The sequence below is a fragment of the Balaenoptera ricei genome, chromosome 9 (assembly GCF_028023285.1).
Source record: "Balaenoptera ricei isolate mBalRic1 chromosome 9, mBalRic1.hap2, whole genome shotgun sequence".
NCBI classification, from domain to species: domain Eukaryota; kingdom Metazoa; phylum Chordata; class Mammalia; order Artiodactyla; family Balaenopteridae; genus Balaenoptera; species Balaenoptera ricei.
Window position 1 is genome coordinate 70,631,727 of NC_082647.1, and position 23,433 is coordinate 70,655,159.

Here is a 23,433-nt window from a genome sequence, read left to right on the forward strand (position 1 = left end):
AAGCCAAATCATCATGATGTTAGTTTATTTCAACTTGTAAGTTGTAATGCAGTCTAATAAAAGTGAGCTTTTGACATTGGCCTAAGAGAACTGCCTTTGTTACTCTCCCTTTGTTACTTTCCCAGGTTTAAGCTAGCACAGTTTCTTAGTCAAAGTGCCCTTGCTCTTCTTCGGCCAGAGCTTCAGTGAGTGCCTTATAAAGGCTGACCCTCACTGGAGCAGATTATAATGTAGCACCAGAGCTAAATTTAGAGGGAAGCCAAGCCTCTACTCCAAATAGTAACAGCTAAACGATAGAGACTTTTGGTGAACAGAATATCTTCATTTAGTCTTTCAGTACCAGTAGGTGAGTCTCTGTGTTTGTTTGATTTATTTTGGATGTTGTGTATGTCAAAATCTTTGCATATTTTTTTATGTTTATGTGTTCTTTTATTATTTTCCACATAGACTATATTTAGGTAGTGTAAAATAAGCCTACATAACTGGGCTATGAAGAAAGAAACTTTCGTATTTAGAACTAAAGAAAGTATAAACAGAGCTAAAGAATTTTTAAAATAGAGTAATTCTCTCCAACGTAGGCTGTGTTTGGTGGTAATTCCCATTAGCAGGAAAATAGAAACAAGGTGTAAAGGTAGAGTTAATTAGGGAATTCTATATGTTTATATTCTAGACCTTAAAATAAGTCTTTTAGAGGGGACTCCCACTTTAAAAATATTTTTTAATTCTAAAATAAAAACATCTTTGGCAAAAAAGGAAACTCCTTCCTTGCATGTTCACCTCCTGGAGGAGTTTCAGGCTCTATTTTTGGTTTTGTATCTCAGTAGGAGACCCAAACTTCTTAACAGGTATTTTTCTTTGCTAACACAAGAAAATATTTTGTATGGTATTTCGGTATTTGTTGTGTTTTGGGAGGTGTGGAAACATTAAGGAGAACACACACACACACACACACACACACACACACACATATATTCATTACTTGTGCTCCAATGGAAATGTTTGCTGGTATAGAGTGAATCTGTTGAAAATGCCAACAGGGAAGATTCTGAATGAAAGAGTTTTGCAGTGAATATAAATAATGCATTAGAAACTCTATTTCCAACATTTCTCAAATGAAATGAGATTTCATTGATTAAGGTTACTGCATTTGTAGTCATTTCACTGTGCAGCTGCTCTGCCCCATACACATACAGCAATCAATCCCTTTTCTATACTGGTTAGCTAGGTGTGTCCCGCTGTTGTTTCACCTGTCACATTGTACTATAAATGTTTGTTTTTGTTTTTGTTTTTTTTAATTAATTTATTTATTTATTTGGCTGTGTTGGGTCTTCGTTTCTGTGCAAGGGCTTTCTCTAGTTGCGGCGAGTGGGGGCCACTCTTCATCGCGGTGCGCGGGCCTCTCACTATCGCGGCCTCTCTTGTTGTGGAGCACAGGCTCCAGACGCACAGGCTCAGTAGTTGTGGCTCACGGGCTTAGTTGCTCCGCGGCACGTGGGATCTTCCCAGACCAGGGCTCGAACCCGCGTCCCCCGCATTGGCAGGCAGACTCTCAACCACTGCGCCACCAGGGAAGCCCTAAATGTTTGTATTTTATCTCTGCTGGGCTCTGTGTTCCTTGAGGGCTTGGAATCCGGCTTAGTCACCTTTATATCTCAAAGCAGGATGTAGTAAGTTCACTTTATAGGATTGATAAAAATTCTCTCTACTTAAACCATAAAAGGAATTACTTTTGGACTTTGTTAATTTATTAAAAAAATTTTTTTTAGTTTCACTTTAAAAGTGGTGATTCAAGTTTTCAATGATAAACAGATTGCTTTCTGTGTGAAAATACACGTTTCTCTTTTTTCATGGGGTTGGAAGAAAGTTTTGGTACATAAACTGAATAATAATTTTTCCACATTCTTGAGGATTTTTTAAAAATTTTGAGATATAATTAAATAATTTACTGTTTAATGTTGCAAATTTTCTTGATTATTTAATGGTATAAGTAATGGAGAAAATCTAGACATTTTCAAATCACAATTTTAAAAATCTTTGAAAGATAATTAAATAATTTGCTTGACATTATCTTAATCGTTTGGTCCTCATAATTTAGGCAATCTAGACATATTTTCAGATTGTAATATTTATGCCAGCAAGGTTATTCTCAGTTTGTAAAAGGTCTTTTAGGGCAGGTTTTTCACTTTTTTAAAAGATAATTTTTGATATTTTAAATTATATATTAAATCCAATAGGAGAATTTAAAATACCCAAATACTCATCCTCTGAGGTTAAGCAAACAAATGAAAAGCTTACTAACAGTTTCTTGTATCGTTCTTAAATGTTCCTTGCCTAGAAAAGGAAATATTACGTGTACCCCCCTTTTTAACCGAAAAATTATGCTTTACACTCTTTTATTCAACTTGCTTTTTTCCTTTAACAATTTTACTTGAACATCTTTCCATATCAGTGCAACAGCTTATTTGACAATTATTTATTAAATTTAAATGCTTACTCTCAGTATTGTTTTAGGTGCTAAAGATACAGTATTGAGTAAAACTACAAAGTCCCTACCCACATGGATGTTACTCTTGGGGGAAATAGACCATGGCAGACAGATGCTAATGAAATGACAGGGGCTGCTGTGAGCTATGAAGAGAAATAGAGCTAGATGAGAGGGAGAGGGAGAGAGAGAGAAGGAGTCTTGTTAGTCAGGGTGGTCTGGGAAGGTCTCTGAAACAGAGGCATTTGAGTGAGTGCAGAGAGTTAAAGCCACGTGAATGGCTTCCCTGGCTCACTGGAAGAAGCAAAGAGGGCAGTGTGGCTGGAGCAGTGAATGATGGGAAGAGGTAGATGTAGGAAACATAATCAGAGAGGTAGCCAGGGCCATATGTAGTACATTGGATATAAATCATTTTGTAAAGCTTCGTAGTTCCATTTGATGGCTTATTTATAACTTATTGAACTAGATAGGTTTATGGGTATTCAACTTCCATTTTTTTATGCATCCAACAATGTTGCAGCTAAATCCTTTTATATATACACATACGTATATTTGCATACTTGTGTGGGTATAACTGTAGAATAAATTCCTTGTAAAGGAATTGCTGGACCGTAGGTTATGCGCATGTAAATATTTATAGATATTCACCAAATGCTTCCCAAAAGTATTGCATGGAGTTTATCCTTTATATCAAAGTTTATGTCTGTGGTTATTTTCCTTGTCTCTTTTGTCCACACTAGATATTATTAAACTTTAAAAGTTTTGCTAGTTCAGTAGTTACAATTATCTCATTTTAAAAAGTATATTTAGTATGGGTGAAGTCAAACATATGCTTATTAGCTATATATTATATGAACTGCTTATTTGAAGTGCCTAATCTTATTTTCTTGGTTTTCAGAAATTTTATGAATAAGCATCAGAAGCCAGTGCTAACAGGCCAGCGGTTCAAAACTCGGAAAAGGGGTAGGTTGTGTTGTGTGTTTGTGTGTGTATGGTGGGGACGGGGTTGGGGGAAATGTGTGTTTAAAGTTCTAATCAAAATATAAGGTTGGTGAATGTCAAGTTTAACAATACAACAGCCAGTTATTTTAGTAGCAAAAGCGAGTTTCTTTGGGAAGAGCCCAGAGAAATTGCAGTTCGGGGTATGCGAACTATGAGGCAAGTCAGAGAACAAGGAAGCGGAACTTGCTATTATAGGGAAAAGAGGGGAGTTGAGAGGAGCTCTAATAACCCAACAGTCCACATGAGGAAGCTGGGAGTCCAAAGTATGGAGGCTACTCATAGTTTGGTCTGGTACATTCTCTGATTGGCTGAGCTGTGGTTAGGTGGAGAGAAGTTTTCTTCTTCCTTCCGGATAGTAAAGTAGGCAACACCTTTCTGTTGGAGACTAGAGAGGAAGGCATAATTATCTTCCTGTTTGGAGTAATTGATGATGCATGGCAGGGTATAAGAGCTCCCCCTACAGGCCTGTCCGGACTCCAATTTTAGCTGAGGTTTCTTAATTAATTCCACAAAGAAGAATTGGTATTATCTTTGTTTCCACCTAACCTCACTAATTTCTGTCTTTCGAGCTCTGACTGTAAAATCTGAAGGTGTGCATTCAAGCCTCAGAACCGCCAGTTACTTAGGTGTTTGATTTTGGACAAGTCATTTAACTTGTCTGAGCTTTGTGTCTTCATCTACAAAATGAGGATGATTATATCTGTTCAGGTTGCCTTACTCTCATGCGAGGCTCTGAAGGCAGTTGATAAACTTTACTGTTTTTAACATCAGCGTTTGCATTTGGTTTTTGCTTTCTTTGTGTTTTTAAGAAAACGTTCATAAGCCAAGATAGTAAAACTAAGAGAAGAGTAAATTAGGGAAGATATTGAAGAGTTTTAACCTTTTCAGAATTTAGAAAGTCGAACTAAATTTACTGCCCTAAGTGTCTGTAAAACTCAGGATATTTTCAAATGTCTTTTATCGTGCGAAGAGAAGTGATATAGCCAGTTTGATGATGGCTGGTACAATTTCTATATGTGAGTGACTTCTTTTTGTTATGTTCATCTTCCCATTCTTTTTGTGTAAAGAATTTTTAAATCTTTTATAATATTTAATCAGTTTTGCATAATTATATAGAAATCCTCTTGGTTTTAAGAGTAGTTGAGCCAAAAGTTGATAGGGAAACTTTTTAGTCTATTTATTTATTTATTTATTTATTTATTTTTTAAATTATTGTTTATTTATTTATTTATTTATTTGGCTGTGTTGGATCTTCCTTTCTGTGCGAGGGCTTCCTCTAGTTGCGGCAAGCGGGGGCCATTCCTCATTGCGGTGCGCGGGCCTCTCACTATCGTGGCCTCTCTTGTTGCGGAGCACAGGCTCCAGACGCGCAGGCTCAGTAGTTGTGGCTCACGGGCCTAGCTGCTCCGCGGCACGTGGGATCTTCCCAGACCAGGGCTCGAACCCGTGTCCCCTGCATTAGCAGGCAGATTCTCAACCACTGCGCCACCAGGGAAGCCCTAGTCTATTTATTTATTTATCGATTTATTTAGGCTGTGCCAGGTCTTAGTTGCGGCGTGTGGGCTTCGTAGTAGCAGCATGCAAACTCTTAGTTGCGACATGCATGTGGGATCTAGTTCCCCGACCAGGAATCAAACCCAGGCCCCCTGCATTGGGAGCACGGAGTCTTACCCACTGGGCCACCAGGGAAGTCCCAATAGGGAAACTTTTTAAAATATGAAACATGGTATGAAATTATTATGTTGACTAACACTGAGGAGAGTGACTGAAAAATATTTAAGGAAGTATCATGTGTAAAGATAAAGGATGACTGAATATCTTTTTTTTTTTTTTTTTTTTTCTCCTTTTTCATTTCTGATTTTATTGATTTGAGTCCTCTCCCTCTTTTTCTTGATGAGTCTGGCTAATGGTTTATCAATTTTGTTTATCTTCTCAAAGAACCAACTTTTAGTTTTATTGATCTTTGCTATTGTTTTCTTTGTTTCTATTTCATTTATTTCTGCTCTGATCTTTATGATTTCTTTCCTTCTGCTAACTTTGGGTTTTGTTTGTTCTTCTTTCTCTAGTTTCTTTAAGTGTAAGGTTAGATTGTTTACTTGAGCTTTTTCTTGTTTCTTTAGGTAGGCTTGTATAGCTATAAACTTCCCTCTTAGAACTGCTTTTGCTGCATCCCATAGGTTTTGGGTCATCGTGTTTTCATTGTCATTTGTCTCTAGGTATTTTTTGATTTCCTCTTTGATTTCTTCAGTGATCTCTTGGTTATTTAGTAACGTATTGTTTAGCCTCCATGTGTTTGTCCTTTTTACGTTTTTTTCCCTGTACTTCATTTCTAATCTCATAGCGTTGTGGTCAGAAAAGATGCTTGATATGATTTCAATTTTCTTAAATTTACTGAGGCTTGATTTGTGACCCAAGATGTGATCTATCTTGGAGAATGTTCCGTGCGCACTTGAGAAGAACGTGTAATCTGCTGTTTTTGGATGGAATGTCCGATATATATCAATTAAATCTATCTGGTCTATTGTGTCATTTAAAGCTTCTGTTTCCTTATTTATTTTCATTTTGGATGATCTGTCCATTGGTGTAAGTGAGGTGTTAAAGTCCCCCACTATTATTGTGTTACTGTCGATTTCCTCTTTTATAGCTGTTAGCAGTTGCCTTATGTATTGAGGTGCTCCTATGTTGGGTGCATATATATTTATAATTGTTATATCTTCTTCTTGGATTGATCCCTGGATCATTATGTAGTGTCCTTCCTTGTCTCTTGTAACATTCTTTAATTTAAAGTCTATTTTATCTGATATGAGTATAGCTACTCCAGCTTTCTTTTGATTTCCATTTGCATGGAATATCTTTTTCCATCCCATCACTTTCAGTCTGTATGTGTCCCTAGGTCTAAAGTGGGTCTCTTGTAGACAGCATATATATGGGTCTTGTTTTTGTATCCATTCAGCCAGTCTATGTCTTTTGGTTGGGGCATTTAATCCATTCACGTTTAAGGTAATTATCGATATGTATGTTCCTATGACCATTTTCTTAATTGTTTTGTGTTTGTTTTTGTAGGTCCTTTTCTCCTCTTGTGTTTCGCACTTAGAGAAGTTCCTTTAGCATTTGTTGTAGAGCTGGTTTGGTGGTGCTGAATTCTCTTAGCTTTTGCTTGTCTGTAAAGCTTTTGATTTCTCCATCAAATCTAAATGAGATCCTTGCCGGGTAGAGTAATCTTGGTTGTAGGTTCTTCCCTTTCATCACTTTAAGTATATCATGCCACTCCCTTCTGGCTTGCAGAGTTTCTGCTGAGAAATCAGCTGTTAACCTTATGGGAGTTCCCTTGTATGTTATTTGTCGTTTTTCCCTTGCTGCTTTCAATAATTTTTCTTTGTCTTTAATTTTTGCCACTTTGATTACTATGTGTCTCGGCGTGTTTCTCCTTGGGTTTATCCTGTATGGGACTCTCTGCGCTTCCTGGACTTGGGTGGCTATTTCCTTTCCCATGTTAGGGAAGTTTTCGACTATAATCTCTTCAAATATTTTCTCTGGTCCTTTCTCTCTCTCTTCTCCTTCTGGGACCCCTATAATGCGAATGTTGTTGCGTTTAATGTTATCCCAGAGGTCTCTTAGGCTGTCTTCATTTCTTTTCATTCTTTTTTCTTTAGTCTGTTCCGCAGCAGTGAATTCCATCATTCTGTCTTCCAGGTCACTTATCCGTTCTTCTGCCTCAGTTATTCTGCTATTGATTCCTTCTAGTGTAGTTTTCATTTCAGTTATTGTATTGGTCATCTCTGTTTGTTTGTTCTTTAATTCTTCTAGGTCTTTGTTAATCATTTCTTGCATCTTCTCAATCTTTGCCTCCATTCTTATTCCAAGGTCCTGGATCATCTTCACTATCATTATTCTGAATTCTTTTTCTGGAAGGTTGCCTATCTCCACTTCATTTAGTTGTTTTTCTGGGGTTTTTTCTTGTTCCTTCATCTGGTACATAGCCCTCTGCCTTTTCATCTTCTCTATCTTTCTGTAACTGTGGTTTTTGGTCCACAGGCTGCAGGATTATAGTTTTTCTTGCTTCTGTTGTCTGCCCTCTGGTGGTTGAGGCTATCTAAGAGGCTTGATGGGAGGCTCTGGTGGTGGGTAGAGCTGACTCTGAATATCTTTTTGAAGGCCTCATAGCTGATTATGAAGCAGAATGCCATGTAATGGTCATCGAGTGCTAAATTGTTGAATTGATAAACTGTATCACGTGCCTTTGGCATTTCCAGCCAATGTGTGTAGCTGAAGTTCTCTTGCAATGCTGTGTCTATGTAAGTAGCAAGTGTAGTTATGTAGAAAGAAAAGAATTCTCAGTACAATATATCATTTGAATTAGAACAGATTGCAAGAGTCACTAGGTAGCAGTAAGGGCTAAATTTAACTGTAAATGCTACCTGCCAGAAAGCTTCACATTCCCACTAAAAAAATGAAAATTAAAAAATATTTTAAAAACCAAAAGATATGGTTATTTTGTATAGTATTTCTGTCTTGTACTCTTCTTTTTTATTTTTATCTTTTGCGTCCTTGACTCATCCCTATAAGCTAAGTACAAGTATAGTCTGAACCACCCCCTTCTATTATATTTAGCCCTCTTACAAACTGTGTCCCCACTACACAATGCGGATTGAAATCTGGAAGCAGATAGCAATGCAAGGTGCTGCAACCAGCGTGCGTTCTTTGTCTCATTGTTTAAAGCCGTCTTGAAAAACATAAATGACGTCGATGATTTCCAAAGGACTTAATCAGAAACCTAGTTACAGTTAAGGTATTGTTGCGCCTAGTAATGTGATAATATTTAATGTATGCCCAACTGTGAGGTGAAGGAAGGTTTGCCATCGCCTGCCCGCTGAGGGAGCGTGTTAATCTCAGACCTGGATCTCCAACTCAGGCAGCTTTCTTAGTGTGACGCTGATTCACAGTAGCTGAGCTCCAATGCCAAGAGAGGGCCCAAGGATGTGTTGCACAAGAGCAGGCATGATTCAGCAAGTAAACTGGCCCTTACGGTCAGTCTTCAGTTTTGGACTGTAAAGGTTACCTCTAACACTGAACTGGTTTGCCTCTGATTCATTTGGTGGGCAAGACTGTGCCTGTGTCTGATAGCTGCGGGAATACTCACAGAGAGCCACCCAGAAATATGTTATCTATCATTTGTCAGTTGATCTAGATTTATATAACTCGGGTCTGTTGGGGGTTAGAGCAGTACTTGAGCCATTTTGTGCCAAACTGCTGACTGGAAAAAAAAAAATGGAGTCAACCTCATTTTCTGCTTTTCATACTAGTGAATTGCATCCTGACGTTTCATTGTGCTTTGGCGTTTCTTCTGCTGTTATGATGGGGCTGAATTCAGATAAATGGTTGGCAGTTTTGTAGAGCCGAGAAAAAAAATCTACGGAGGATATTTCAAGGTCATTTTAATAGGCTGTCTTCCGAAGCTCTGTCTTCAGTTTGTACCTATTTCCTAGCAAAGTTAATGCTCTTCCCTGCCAAGTTAGTATAAAAATGTATTTCTTTTTGCTTAACATCAAAATTAAACATCATGGGTAGGACACGTCATATCGAACGTATCCTTTGTGAAATATGCACATCTTGCTTATAATATTTTCTCCAGAGAAATTATGTTTTCTAGTGTGACTTGGAGGAATCTGAAAGGATGAACGCTTCTCCCCTGAGCCATTGTTACGCTTAGTGAAATGAAATATTTAATAATTGAACTGGCCTCCCTCTAAATTTTGTGGAGAAATTGGATTAAAATTAGTGAAAATAGGAGAGAAAAAAATGACCAAACTTCAGGCCTCCAGAGGGACCGCATACTCAGGTTTCTCTTTGAGGCTTTAGATCTGTTTTGGTGGTTTTAAATCACTCTTAGATTTGTAATAAGTGGTGTTAGGAACTAATGAGGTAAATCTTTAAATATATACGGAAGTAAATCTGTGTGTGTATAGTTGGAAAACCCATGATCGTTCTTATTCATTTACTGTAACTCAGTGACCTTCAGAAAGGGAGGGTAGATTATGTTATTTGTCACTTAATTAACACATTGGGAAAATGCTGTCTTAACCATTTACCATAGTTCTTAGAGAAAGCAATGTATTTAGATAACTTACAGGCGTATTTGAGTGTCGGAAATAGGCCTGTTTCTCTACGTTGTGTGAGGGTGATTATGACTGACTCTTCAGTGTCACACTTGTGATTCACCAACACAGTATAAATGTGAGACCCTAACTGTGTACTTCCTACCTCAAGGGAGTTTTGACCTGCCAAATGGAAACTCAAGGAAGCAATGGCATATTTTCGTTAGGATTTTGTTGGTACTTCTGCTACACTGTCCTCAAATGAAATACAAATCGTATACACCGTTGGTTGTTTCAGATGAAATGAAAAAGAACCTATGGGTAAAATATTGTCTTGTTTCCCCAAACTTCCAATAATGTTCTTGCCATTTTCCTGTACAGGAATTTTGTTTTCCTCTAGATGGACACTTATCTTAGCAGGTGGGAGTTTTGCTTTTCATCCTGCAAGAGAATCATTAATCCTCCCAGGCCATCATGACTTTTTAAGATTCCTAAGCTATACGTGATCATTTTGACCTAGTGCATTATTACTCACTGTTGAAATATCTCTGGCCATGATGTGCTGTCTTCCTCCTTTTACTTTCCCTCTCCCTTAGCAAGTCTTTTGGAAAAGTATAACTGGTGGATGAGGGCCTTTTGACAAAGAAAAGTTTTTAAGTTGTCTCTTAGATTCAAAACAAAGCTGTCTGCATGAATTTGTAGCTTACCTTATTGCCCAACTTATATTTTCCAGTGTCTTGAATTTATAATTTTCAAACCACCAAAGTCTGTTCTACCACCTGAGTCAACGTCAAAGCATGTTGGGGTGCCATTGTGCAGATGGCCTCAATTGATTTTGGGAGCTGGTCACGAGACTTAATAAGCAGCTCTTGGTCTTTTTACTTCTCATGTTTTTGTGTTAAAGGAGAGGGAACTTCTTCCCAAGGTGGGTGGTGAATTACCCTTTGGCTGGACCCCGAGTAGGGGATGATGCTTGCCAATGAGTTCATCCTGTGGGTCACAGTTACCCACTTCTTCCGCGCCCCGTGATCTACGGTTCTAGGGTGCCCATTCTCTCCCTCCCGCGCTTCACAACAAGACCCCAATTATGTTTTTCCTGCGGTCAACATTTGCATGTTCTTGGCTGCATAATGTTTTGCTTATGGCATCAAAAGGACTTTTATCTCTTGTTCATGACGAATAGTGTTCAAGTTAATTTACATCTGTCTTTATGGTATCTTACGCTGCGTGACTCTGGCTGGTACTGGGAATGCCATTCTTCTCTGTTTCTGAGGCTGTGGTATTAACCCCTTACAGCACATCCCTTCTGTTAGACTGTAGGTAGGCAGTCTGTACAAACCAGGCAGCTGCTGTCTGGTTTTTACATGTAGTTTTTAATTGTATCAAAGTCGTGCGTGTACGTGGTTTAAATAGTCAAACAGTTCTGCAAGACATGTTCTAACAGCAGCAAGTCTGTTCCCCAGCGGAACTCTTTCTACTCTTTAACTGCTTCTTTTAGCGTTTGCATTCCTGTGGCCAAGTAACACTCCTGTATGGCTGATGCTTGATGTTTCTGTTGGAGGTATTCTAGATGCATTTCCTCCTATCGGAGATAAGGATTCGGCTCTTTCACGCCCTACCCACCTGCAAACCTCTTCTCATTCTCCGTCCTTTCATTATATCACAGTTTTAGCTAGACTCCTGTTTAGGGTGCATATTATTGTGACTTGGTACATGTTCTTCAGAGCTGAACTATTATTTGATTTATTTTTCTGAACACCATTTTCTCTTTGGTTTTAATGAGTTTAATAATAATCAATCTTTTTTTTTTTTTTTGCTTAGTCTTCTGTACCTTAAAACTAGTCAACCCCACTCTTTCCCTTGTTATGTAAATCTCTTAATATAAACACTTTAGGAATTCTAACAATGCTATTACATTGAAGGAATTCTGACTATGTATCATATCATATTGTATGATTGTATTGAAAAACCCTCTTCCATTCGGTTTGCTCTCTAGGCCAGCTGTCCAGCTGTTAACGTGAAATGCTTGAAATGTCCCTTCACCACTATCCTGAAGAGTACTGTTGTCTGTCTCTTAGATTTTTTTTCTCTTTTTCCTGGGATCTCATGACTTACTAAGATTGTGAAATCATGAGTTATTCTCTCATTTCGGTGTAGTATCTGTTTCAATCGCTTTTAAAAAGAGTGTATCAGAAACATAAGTTTTGAGGCCTTGAATGTCTTGAAATATGTTTATTCTGCTCTTATGTTTGATTAGTAGTGTGACCGAACACTGGAATTCTGGTTTGAAAATTGTTTTTCCTCAGAATTTTGAAGGACTATCTTCTGGTTTCTGGTATTTCTGTTGCGCAATTCAAAGTCATTCTGTTTCTTGATACTTTATATGTGATTTGGTTTTTTGCACCTGAAACTTCAGAGAGTTGCTTTATTCCCAGTGTTCTGAAGTTTCACAGTAGTGAATGCACCTTGTGGATCCACTTTCAATCCCTGTGCTGGATCCCTAGACAGTCCTTCATTGGGAAACTCACGTCCTTCAGTACGGTAAAACTTTCTTGAAATTTTTAAATCCTTTCCTTTCCTTTTAAAAAAAATATCTTTTTATTCACTTATTATGTGGACATTTGACTGGTCTGCTCTTTTTCTTATCCTTTTGCTCCTATTTTGTAGGTCTTTGACTTTTTTCCCAGTTTCTAAGAGATATTCTCAGCTTTCTCTTTTAACTCTTCAGTTGAGTTCTTATGTTTTTCTGTCATATTTTTCATTTCTAGGAACTTTTTTTTTATTCATGAAATGTTTCTTTTTCTATAGCATTCTTTTCTTCTCCTCCTCCTTCTTTTTTTTTTTTTTTAACAGTTGCAATATCTACTTATCTCTAAAGACACATATGATAGAATTTTTTTTTTTTTTAACTTCTAGTTTCATCTTTTGCCCCTCTCTCACCATATGCAGACTCTGCATAAGGGGGGAAAAAGGTGAAATCCTTTGAACTGAATCCTAGATACTTTGCCTTTAACCTAGTCTTTTTTTTTTTTTTTACACCTCTTCTGACCCCTAGTTTGCTATCTTCACATTTTTTAACGGCATATGATCTATATTTTGTTCAAGATTTTGCTCAAAACTGACCTTCCACAAGAAGTCCCTCTAGAGTCTGCTGAGGAGAGGAACTTACATAATATCTGTACCCCTAAATCCTCTGAAATATTTCAGGGCATCTACAAAGTCAAAACTGTTTTCAAATAAAATACCGAGATATTATTTGCACTTTTCACACATTCTCTCATGAGTTTACAGTGGGTGGCTGCAGGTTGTGTGATATTGCAACAAATTGCATGCAGCATGTTTGGGAATCTGTCTGCCATTAAACCAGACATTAAAGAGATTTGCAAAAGTGTAAAACAGTGCCTCTCTTCTCACTAATATTTTTCATGTAATAAATAATTTTATGCTTTAATTTCTATAAAGTAAGTATCCATGGATGTAACCTCCATAAACAAGAGCTCTTTGGAATCTTTACTACTTCTGAAGGGTGTCAAGGGGTCATGAAACCAAGAAGGTTGAGAACATCTGCTCTGAAGCTGGATACATAAACGTATAGCTCACGATTTTTTAAATATTTAAGTACTCTGGAATAATTTATCTTGTTAAAAAAAAAAATTCCTCCAGGAAATAACAAGTGTTTGGTGAGGATGTGGAAAAAGGAGAACCCTTGAACAGTATTGGTGGGAATGTAAATTGGTGCAGCCACTATAGAAAACAGTATGGAGGTTCCTTAAAAAATTAAAAATAGAATTACACATGTTCAGCAACTCCACTTCTGGGTATTTATTGGAAGAAAATGAAAACACCAACTCAAAAAGACACATGCACCCCAATGTTCACTGCAGCATTATTTACAATAAGCCAAGATATGGAAACAACCTAAGAGTCTATTACTCAGCCATAAAAAGAAGGAAGTCCTGTCATTTGTGACTACATGGATGGATCTGGAGGGCATTATGTTAAGTGAAATAAGAAAGGCAAATTCTGTATGATCTCACTTACATGTGGAATCTTTAAAACAAAAACAAACAAACAACAACAAAAAAACAGCTCATGGATAACAGATTGATGGGTGCCAGAGGCACACTGGTGAGGAGGTGGTGGGGAGGGAGCAGTGGGTGAAGGTAGTGGTCAAAAAGTACAAACTTCCAATCGTAGAATAAGTAATGAGGATGTGATATACAGCATAATAACTCTAGTTAATAATACTGTATTGCACAAAACAGAAACAGACTCACAGACTTAGAGAACGAACTTATGGTTACAAGGGGGGAAGGTGGAGGGAAGGGATAGTTTGAGAGTTTGGGATTGACATGCACACACCGCTATATTTAAAATGAAACCAACGAGGACCTACTGGATAGCACAGGGAACTCTGCTCAATGTTATGTGGCAGCCTGGATGGGAGGGGAGTTTGGGGGAGAATGGATACATGTGTATGTATGGCTGAGTTGCTTTGCTGTGCCTCTAAAACTATCACAACATTGTTAACAGGCTATACTCCAATATAAAATTAAAAGTTAAAAAATATACTGTATTGCATACTTGAAAGTTGCTAAGAAAGATCTTAAAATTTCTCATTACAAGACAAAAATTTGTGACTATGTAGGGTAATGAATGTTAGCTAGACTTATTATGCTGATCATTTTGCAATATATACAAATATCAAATCATATTGTATTCTTGCAACTAATATATCATATGTCAATTATATCTAGATTAAAAAAATTTAAAAAGAGATACCCCTCTTGATTTTCTTCCTCCCAATCTTTATTTTGTTTGTTTATATATTCTCCCTTATTCTTAAGTGATTCTCCCCGGATCATTTTCTTTTTCTGTCTTAAGTGGAACAAAATTTTAAGTTTTGATTGTTATACTTTATTGTTTATCAGATAGATAGGGTTAGTAGGTTACATTGGCCTATCCTATGAGTGACACAAATGATCAATCATCAATTTTTTTAATGTATTAGATAGAGTGTGGCCCCTTTAAACAGAAATAAATTGCTTGAATAAATATTTAAACAAGGGCTTTAACATGAAAAACTAGTAGAAAAACTTAATCATCCTTCAACTTTTAAATAATCATACTATCAAATAAAAGCCAGTGAACAAAGGAAACATATGGTTGCATTTGGGAATATGTTGTGTAAGTAAAAGAATAATTGTATTCTGTATTTATTTTAGATGAAAAAGAGAAATTCGAACCCACAGTCTTCAGGGATACACTCGTCCAGGGACTTAATGAAGCTGGTGACGACCTTGAAGCTGTAGCCAAGTTTCTGGACTCTACAGGCTCACGATTAGATTATCGTCGCTATGCAGACACACTCTTCGATATCCTGGTGGCTGGTAGTATGCTCGGTAAACCACACATTAGAGCACCTTCTTGTAATATTACGTACTTTCAATTCTACTGAAATATTTTCTTATGAGATAGAATCTTTATAAGCTTACATTTATGATAATTGATAAAAAAAATGTAGATGGGAGTCTCTACAACTTTTACCTAGATTACGATTTAGAATGGTATTAATGTGGCTATGAAATGATTGTTAGTTAAGAGAGGCATAGCATTGAGGACTTTTGTTGACATACAACACGATTGGCCCCTTGACTTTAGATAAAAGCCAATTTTTCCATGTGTCCCTAATCTTTGAATGTTTCTGGAGTGGACTTAGGAGGAGTAATTTCTGCAGTAGAGTATAACTTTATGTTTGTCATCTAGATCCTTCCAGTATATATCATTAAATCCCAATTGCCATAGCACCTTTCTTTTGAGTCCCACCCTTTTTTTCTTTTTCTTTCTTTTTCTTTTTTTTTTTTTGGTATAGCGAGCAGTGAGATTTACCTGTGTCAACAAATTTAAAAAGAATTCCCATTAAATTTAATTCTCATTAAAATTCATTTCATCCATAGAAAGTTAAATGTCTACGAAATATAGTTTGTCTAGTTTTTAAAAAATCCTTGTAATTGTGAGTGTATAGGTAAAAGGATTAAAGATAGAAGTTTGCAAATTGTTAAAGATAGATAAAAAGCAAAATAAAAACTATGTCTTATAGAGCAGGGACATCAGGGGGAAAGGCTTCAGAATACTATTTAAGTGGTATGGTGTATTGTTCTAAATGTTTATTAGGTATCACAACCACCCATTTTTCCTTTCATGGTTATTCTTAGAACTTGGTTTCCATAATTAGTTCCTATGGTAACCATAAATCACTGGAAATGGTCAGATCCCCAGGCCAGTGATTTTCAGCTGCCTAGGGGACATTCGCAAATGTGTGGAAGTGTTTTGGTTGCTACAAAGACTTGGGAGTGGAGGCCAGGTATGCCACCTACTTTGCTGTGCAAGGAACATTCAGTACAATGAAAAATTGCCCTGCCCAGCGTGCTGTGAGTGCCTTTAATTGAGAAAAGCTGCTTAAGCCAATCTACTTTAAGACAGGGTGTATACGTACATTTTTAGGTAGAGCTACCCTTTAATTCTTCCCTCTGAGCTCTTAGATCTATCTATGCTGGTACCTGGTCCCGTTTACTTTCAGGCCCCCTTTTGATCTGAACTTCTGGTTTTCACTATGTACCAAGTTTATTTTGTTGTTATCATTTATGAAAGTCTCAGTTTATCCCTGTAGGTAATTCAAGTCCACGTATAAAAAGCTCTTTGTAGTGTGTTCAAATCCCAATACACAGAGACAGCTATTGTTAATAATTTTGGTTAATTCTTTTCTAGAAATCTCTTTACCGAAATACATAAACTTTTGAGAATGGGATGATATTATACAAATGTGATACTCTACATGCTGTTTTATGTTTACTCTGCAGTATGTTGTTGCCTTTCGTGCCCATGAGTATTATGTTACCTTAGATGATTCTAAAGAGAATGAAAACTATAATTAATAGTGAAGTTGAACCTTTCCTGATGTGATTATTGGCTTTTTCAATTTCCTTAGTTATGGTATACTTTTATCGATGCACTGGTAAATTCTATGCAAGAGTAGTCTTTGGTCGGTTTTGGTTCTTGCCAAAGTCACACATGACTTCACCAGTCAATTCAACGCACACTTTTCAGTTCTTAGTGCCTTCCTGGCAGCACTGTTGACCCTTTCATCATTCTTGAAATGCTTTCCTTTCTTGCCTTACATGGGACAATTTAGACTCCCTCCTACCTCTCTAGATGCCACTTCTCACATGACTCCTACGTTTCCATATTTGTCCCCTTACATATGCTTAAAATTATATGCTTTGCATTGATTATCTCAAGACTTCATTTACCATCTCTATAATGATGATCAACAAATTTATATCTGCAGCCTAGATTTCACTCCTTCACACCACACCTATCCATCCAAAAGAGGGGAGGGCAAATGTTTGGTACAACTTACGAGCACAGGCAGTACAACCCCAGATGTCTACTGAGGCCAGACCTATGATGTAATGAATAAAGTCAGCCAGGTGCATTCTTTTTATGTAAACATTTTGTTTACAAATGGAGTATGTAAGAATTTTCTTCACTCCCACAAAAATATTTACCTTCCCCTGTTATTCTTGAGACAACAGTTATCTTGGTTTTTCAGTTGTACCCTTTGAAGAGTAGACACAAGAAATACTTTACTTTTCTCAGGGCTTCCCTGGTGGCGCAGTGGTTGAGAATCCGCCTGCCAATGCAGGGGACACGGGTTCGAGCCCTGGTCTGGGAAGATCCCACATTCCACGGAGCAACTAAGCCCGTGCGCCACAACTACTGAGCCTGTGCTCTAGAGCCTGTGAGCCACAACTGCTGAGCCCATGTGCCGCAACTACGGAAGCCCACGCGCCTACAGCCCGTGCTCCACAACGAGAGAAGCCACTGCAATGAGAAGCCCACGCACTGCAACGAAGAGTAGCCCTCGCTCTCCACAACTAGAGAAAGCCCGCGCGCAGCAACGAACACCCGACACAGCCAAGAATAAATAAATAAAATAAATAAATTTATAAAAAATTTTTAAAAAAGGAAATACTTTTCTTTTACTTCTAGTTTGAGAAAAACAGCAGGATCACCAAAATTTTTAGAAATGGCAATTCATACTTCATCCCGATATCAGGGAACAAAATTTTAAATGTGAGGTGTGGCAATATTATCAATGTATAACAAATATTTTGTTTTGTAAGGGAATACAATTTTTAAATCTTACCTCTTAAGAGAAAAGACTGTAGTTTCAAAATCAGACTTTTCAGTTATGTAACTTCTATCAGATAGGAATCATTAGCCCAGGGTTTTTAGAAGATTATCATCTTAATAAAATTTTGTTCCAGGTGGTTGTATTCATTACAAAGAGCTAATTAAATCTTGTGCATAAATTAATTGCATGAGAATAGACTCCTGAAGGAGCGGACTTTTCTAAAAACGAATTTACTTATAAAACTGTATGCCGGAGTCTGTAAAAAAGTTGGCTATGTGTAGCTCATTTCATCCAAAGATCTGAAATATGACTGAAATCAAAACACTAAAATAAATAGAGTGGTCTATACAAGTGTATACTCTGCAAATACTTGTTGAGTATATAATAGTTATTACTCTAACTTGGCTTGCTCAAATTTCTACCCTTATTCTGATAAAGTAGAATCAGAAAACAAAAGTACCTAGTGTTCTGACTCTGGTCTTCTAATCAACCAATGTTTGTAATGACCACCACTGAAACTTACAGGAGGAGCCTTTGAATGAGGAAAGTTGAGGAATGGAAAAAAGGCATTCTTTTGGTCCATCCATTTATTCCATGATTACTCTATAGGCCGTGGGGAAAAAAGATTAGAGAGGATAAAATACACTCTTTCCTAGCCAATGCAACCACTGGGTGATCAAATACAAATGACAAGGGGTCAGAGTGTATACTGTTCAACCCTGTGTGAATAACTGAGTTGGTGAAGGAGGGAACATTTTAAATACCTACTGAAGTAGAAACCAGCAAGATCTGTAAAAGCCAGGTCTGGGCAGTTCCAGTATTGGTGAACTGGAGTCTAGCAAAATATTATCAAGCCTGAAAAGTGTCCTGATGTGGGAAAACATCAGGAACTGCACTGAGAATAATCAAGTTAAATTCACTGAACAAATGTTATTGTTTAGCTGTCATGGTTAAGGATGTACTTTGGAAAGAACCAGACTTGTAGTGATAGGATCTAGTGAAGGCAAGTATATAGAACAACAATCTCGTCATACACTATGGTAGGAATAGAAAATCGAACAACCACTTTGCATTATGTTAGAAATGTAAACAAATCATAACATGTATGCATCTTTTATAAGTAAATTAGTTTTTAGAAAAGTCACCTCCTTCAGGAGTCTATTTTCATGCAATTAATTTATGTACAAGATTTAATTAGCCCTTTGTAATAAATACAACCACCTGTACAAAATTTTATTAAGATGATAATCTAAAAACTGTGTGTCTACACATGCATATCATTCTATGAAAGTTTATGTGACTTCTACCTTTATTGTTTTCCTTGATGTGCAGGAATTGATCTCTTCTGCAAATGCTCTTCTGATTTCAGTATCGTCCTAATGGTCATTACCTTTCCCTTTTTAGCCCCTGGAGGAACACGCATAGATGATGGTGACAAGACCAAGATGACCAACCACTGTGTGTTTTCAGCAAATGAAGATCACGAAACCATCCGAAACTATGCTCAGGTAGAGCCTGTCACTGAGAGATTGTTGTACTGGAAGGGAAACATTTGAACAGGATTTAGGAAAACATTAGGTTCAGAAATTCTACAGGCCACTTTTTAAATAGGGATATTAGATAGGTCTTAAGCATAGGAAGAGATACTGAATTGCATTCGTGATAATGGACATTAAAGCTTCACCAAAGTAGAGTTTCTTTACCTTTCACCTATAAGAGATATGGGGAATCATAATTTCTGGTGGAGTATATATTGGTCCAAGCTTTAGGGAGAGCAGTTTAGCACTATCTTTCAAAACAAACTACACATTCCCTTTGACTCAGCAATTCTACTTCTAGGACTTCATCCCTTAGACAGTGGCATGTGTAAAGTGACGCAAACAGTGGCAGTTATTATAGTGTTGCTTGTAATAATATCAAAGGATGAAAACAATATATGTCAATCCAAGAGTTTAATAATTCATATTAACAGACTCTCAGGTAGCTGTTTAAAAGAAAGAGGCAAGAAGATACTTGTAATACATAAAACCGATAAAGGATTCATATCCAGATTAAATAAAGAACTGTAAGTCAATAAGAAAAGGACAAGCAACCTATTAGGAGAAGACTTACAGACATTTCAGAAAAGAGGAAACACAATTCCTCCAAAAAACAAAGGAAATGAGTTCAAACTCATTGAGAAAATTTCAATATCGAGATACCCTTCTGCATTCATTAGATTGGTGAAAATTAAGAAGTATTTAGGCCCTGGTGAAGATCAGGAAGCGGTGGTAGTGTAAAATGGGACAACCTTGTAGACATTACCTTCTAAAGCTGAACATATGTGCATTGTGACCAGCCAGCTTAGGGTTGGTGTGTTCCTATTCTGATTCTTTCACTGACTCTTCTTAAAAGTCAGTTTTTATTCCCATCTAAACCATGAAGGCAAGTCCCAGGTCAACAAGTCTTTTTGTTTTACACATTTCATTATATATATATATATATATATGAAAGAGGCCATAGGAATCCCTGGCAGCTACGTGATTTCAGATGCTAGAAACTGTCTTTACTTTGTTTATTAAAATGTGTAAGGCATGCTAAGCCAAGTAATTTGGGATATGCGGCCATTAAGAATTTAAACTTCAAAAATTATTCTTTTAATCACATGCTATTTTAGCATAGATATTTCTTCCCCTTCTTTATATTTAAGAAATGTGTAATAGATAAAAACCAAGGAAATCTTTAAAAATGGACCAAAAGGTTAAGCACGTGGGTTCAGTGGATGATGTTCTAACCTGTCCTCTCTAAATCTTTGCTTCTACTCTCTTACGTCAATGGCCACAAACACCTTGGGCCAGGTGGATACTGAAGCAGATGTTCTCAATTCAGAAGCTGTTCTTTTAAAATTCTCTCTCACCTTATGATATATTAGATAAGTACAGTTCACTGAGGATCAGAATTTCTGAGTTCTGTTCCTGCTCCGATACTTAGTAGCAGTTTCCAGGTCGGCCAATGATGTTAATGCCTGCCTTACCTTCCTCAGAGAATTTTTGTTAGGATTAAATTAATGCAAGTACAAGGTGTATTTGCTCTTTGAGTCCCACTGGGAAAGAAAGATAAGAAGGTCTGGAAGAAAAATCAGTACTCTACTATTCTCATAAAATTAAAAAGATCTATATAGACTTAACCTCATCATTATTTCTAAATAGGATAGTTTCTTTTACTTATGATTTTGTTTTTTCATATGGAATATGTATATTTGAAAGAACTTTTGATACATTATTGTTTCTAGGTTTATTAAACATTATTATATACTGATAGACTGACAGAGGTCAATGGGGTAGTCAGGGAGAGAGATTAAATTGAGAAAGGTATTTGAGTGGAAGTTAATTTTATAAGCTGTTAGTTCATTGAAGAGTACTTTGGTAGTATAATGACTTTTGCTTTCATATGTAAACATTTACCTGTGGGGATTTGGAGAATCATTCTTGGATAAGGAGAGTTCTTTTTCCTGATGGTAATCACACTAAGGAATATGTGAGTGCTCGTGTAAGTTGGAAATCAAATTTGTAGGACTTCAGTACAGTTTATTTTTTTTTCCTTATTGCGTTATCAATTCCCTCCTGGCTCATTTTTCTTTCCTCACAAAGGGCAACACCATAATTTTTACTCTTGAACTCCATCTTGATCACATTAAGGAAGAAACACAAAGTTTTAGATGAGAGTATATCACGTGGGTATAAGGGAAAGGAATTGGATTCAGAAATCATTTCCACACTTATTAGAATAATATTTATAAAATCCCCATTTAAATAAGAACATTGTATTAGTCTGTTCGGGCTGCCATAACAAAATACCACAGACTGGGTGGCTTAAACAAGAGAATATTATTTCTTGCAGTTTGGGAGGCTGGGAAGTCCAAGATCAAGGTGCCAATGGATTTGGTTCCTTGTGAGGTTTCCCTTCCTGGCTCTTAGAAGACCATCAGTCCTGTCAGACTAGGGCACCACCCCTATGACCTCACTTAACCCTGTCCTGAAGTCCCTACCTCCTAATAATCACATTGAGGGTAGGACTTCAACATATGAATTTAGGAGGAACATGAACTCAGTCCATAACAAACATCATTCCTCTTAAAAACAGTCCAGAATTCCACGGACACAGTTGCAAACCCTGCTTGAGAATTCTAACTGGATTGTGGAGGCCAGTAATCTTTATTGCTCATCTGCTGAATTCGCGTTTGTGTTCACCTGGAGTATAATCTCCCCTGAACTCTGATCTCCTCTTCATCATATCCAGTATATAAGTGATTATATCTATAATCCGCTTAGTTTCAGTTATTTTCAATCTCTACATCACACAGTTTTAAAATTATATTCATTTCATTTTCATCAAAGTTATTTTTGGTTCTCACCTGTTACATTCTCGAATGAATTTGTTTTATTCTACATGTGCATTTTTTTAAAAAAATTATTTATGATTTATTTATTATTTATTTTTGGCTGTGTTGGGTCTTCGTTTCTGTGCGAGGGCTTTCTCTAGTTGCAGCAAGCGGGGGCCACTCTTCATCGCGATGCGCGGGCCTCTCACTATCGTGGCTTCTCTTGTTGTGGGGCACAGGCTCCAGACGCGCAGGCTCAGCAGCTGTGGCTCTCGGGCCCAGTTGCTCCACGGCATGTGGGATCTTCCCAGACCAGGGCTCGAACCCGTGTCCCCTGCATTGGCAGGCAGATTCTCAACCACTGCGCCACCAGGGAAGCCCTACGTGTGCATTTTGATCCTCTTTTTCCCTCAGGTCATAATAACTCCTTGAAATGCTGATAGTTCTCATATCACAGTCTGAGAATGTTTAACTACACCTTTTTATTAGTGTAGACCCTTGTAGTTAGGGTGAGTTTCTACACCTCCTTCTATTGCCTTTTAAAATTGTTTACATAATATTGACTGGTTCTCTTTTATGTTTAGGTCTTCAATAAACTCATCAGGAGATATAAGTATTTGGAAAAGGCATTTGAGGATGAAATGAAAAAGGTAAAAATTCAAATGTAATGCTCTGTTTGCTAAAATGATGAAGAAGGACAAAAATTTTGCTTTTACAGTGATGGTCCAGAAGTACCATGGACCTCTTAAGTTTTTAATAAATGTTCGTTGAATGAAGGAATGAGTATGACAGATCATTAGCTAATAGCTGTAGAAAGAAAACATGATTAGCCTAGAATTTTTCCTTCATGTTTAATGTAAGCCAGCATGCTTTGTTCAAAGGAATAGTTTTACAGAATATGTAATTAGTTAAAGCTTGTGAAAGAGCATAGCACAGCAGCTAATACTCAGTAAAATTCCTTAATTTTAGAAGGTGCAGTTTAGCAAAGGGGATAGAAGCACATCTTTGGAAATAGGTGTGTCTGGGTGTAAATCTCAGTGGTTTTTCTCATCTATAAAATAGCTGCAGTAAAAGTACATACTTTATGGTTGTTGTACTAATAAATGAGATGAGCTGTAAGGTACTTAATACGGTAATTGGCCTCTAATAAGTAGCTGAATAAAGAATAGCACCTTATTAAAGAAGCCCTCTTTTCAGAAACTGCAACATGTTCCTCCTTCTAATTTGTAGCTCCTCTGTATTTATATATAGCAGTCACTACATTAAGTTGTTACAGATTTGTATGCTGCTTTGTCTT

General features: G+C 37.1%; 1 protein-coding gene across 3 annotated transcripts in view; it reads left to right on the forward strand.

The window, feature by feature from the left end:
• The window catches only part of BZW2 (basic leucine zipper and W2 domains 2), a 59,721-nt gene that overhangs the window by 13,971 nt on the left and 22,317 nt on the right, over positions 1-23,433 (forward strand). For 2 of the 3 annotated variants that reach the window (XM_059933947.1, XM_059933949.1), the window contains exons 2-5: positions 3,381-3,445; positions 14,805-14,981; positions 19,181-19,284; positions 22,721-22,786. In XM_059933947.1, coding sequence (XP_059789930.1) covers positions 3,388-3,445; positions 14,805-14,981; positions 19,181-19,284; positions 22,721-22,786 — 405 coding nt within the window. In that variant the 5' untranslated portion in view covers positions 3,381-3,387. Of the gene's footprint in view, positions 1-249; positions 347-3,380; positions 3,446-14,804; positions 14,982-19,180; positions 19,285-22,720; positions 22,787-23,433 lie in introns of those variants that run through there. The other variant, XM_059933948.1, reaches the window with a different exon arrangement.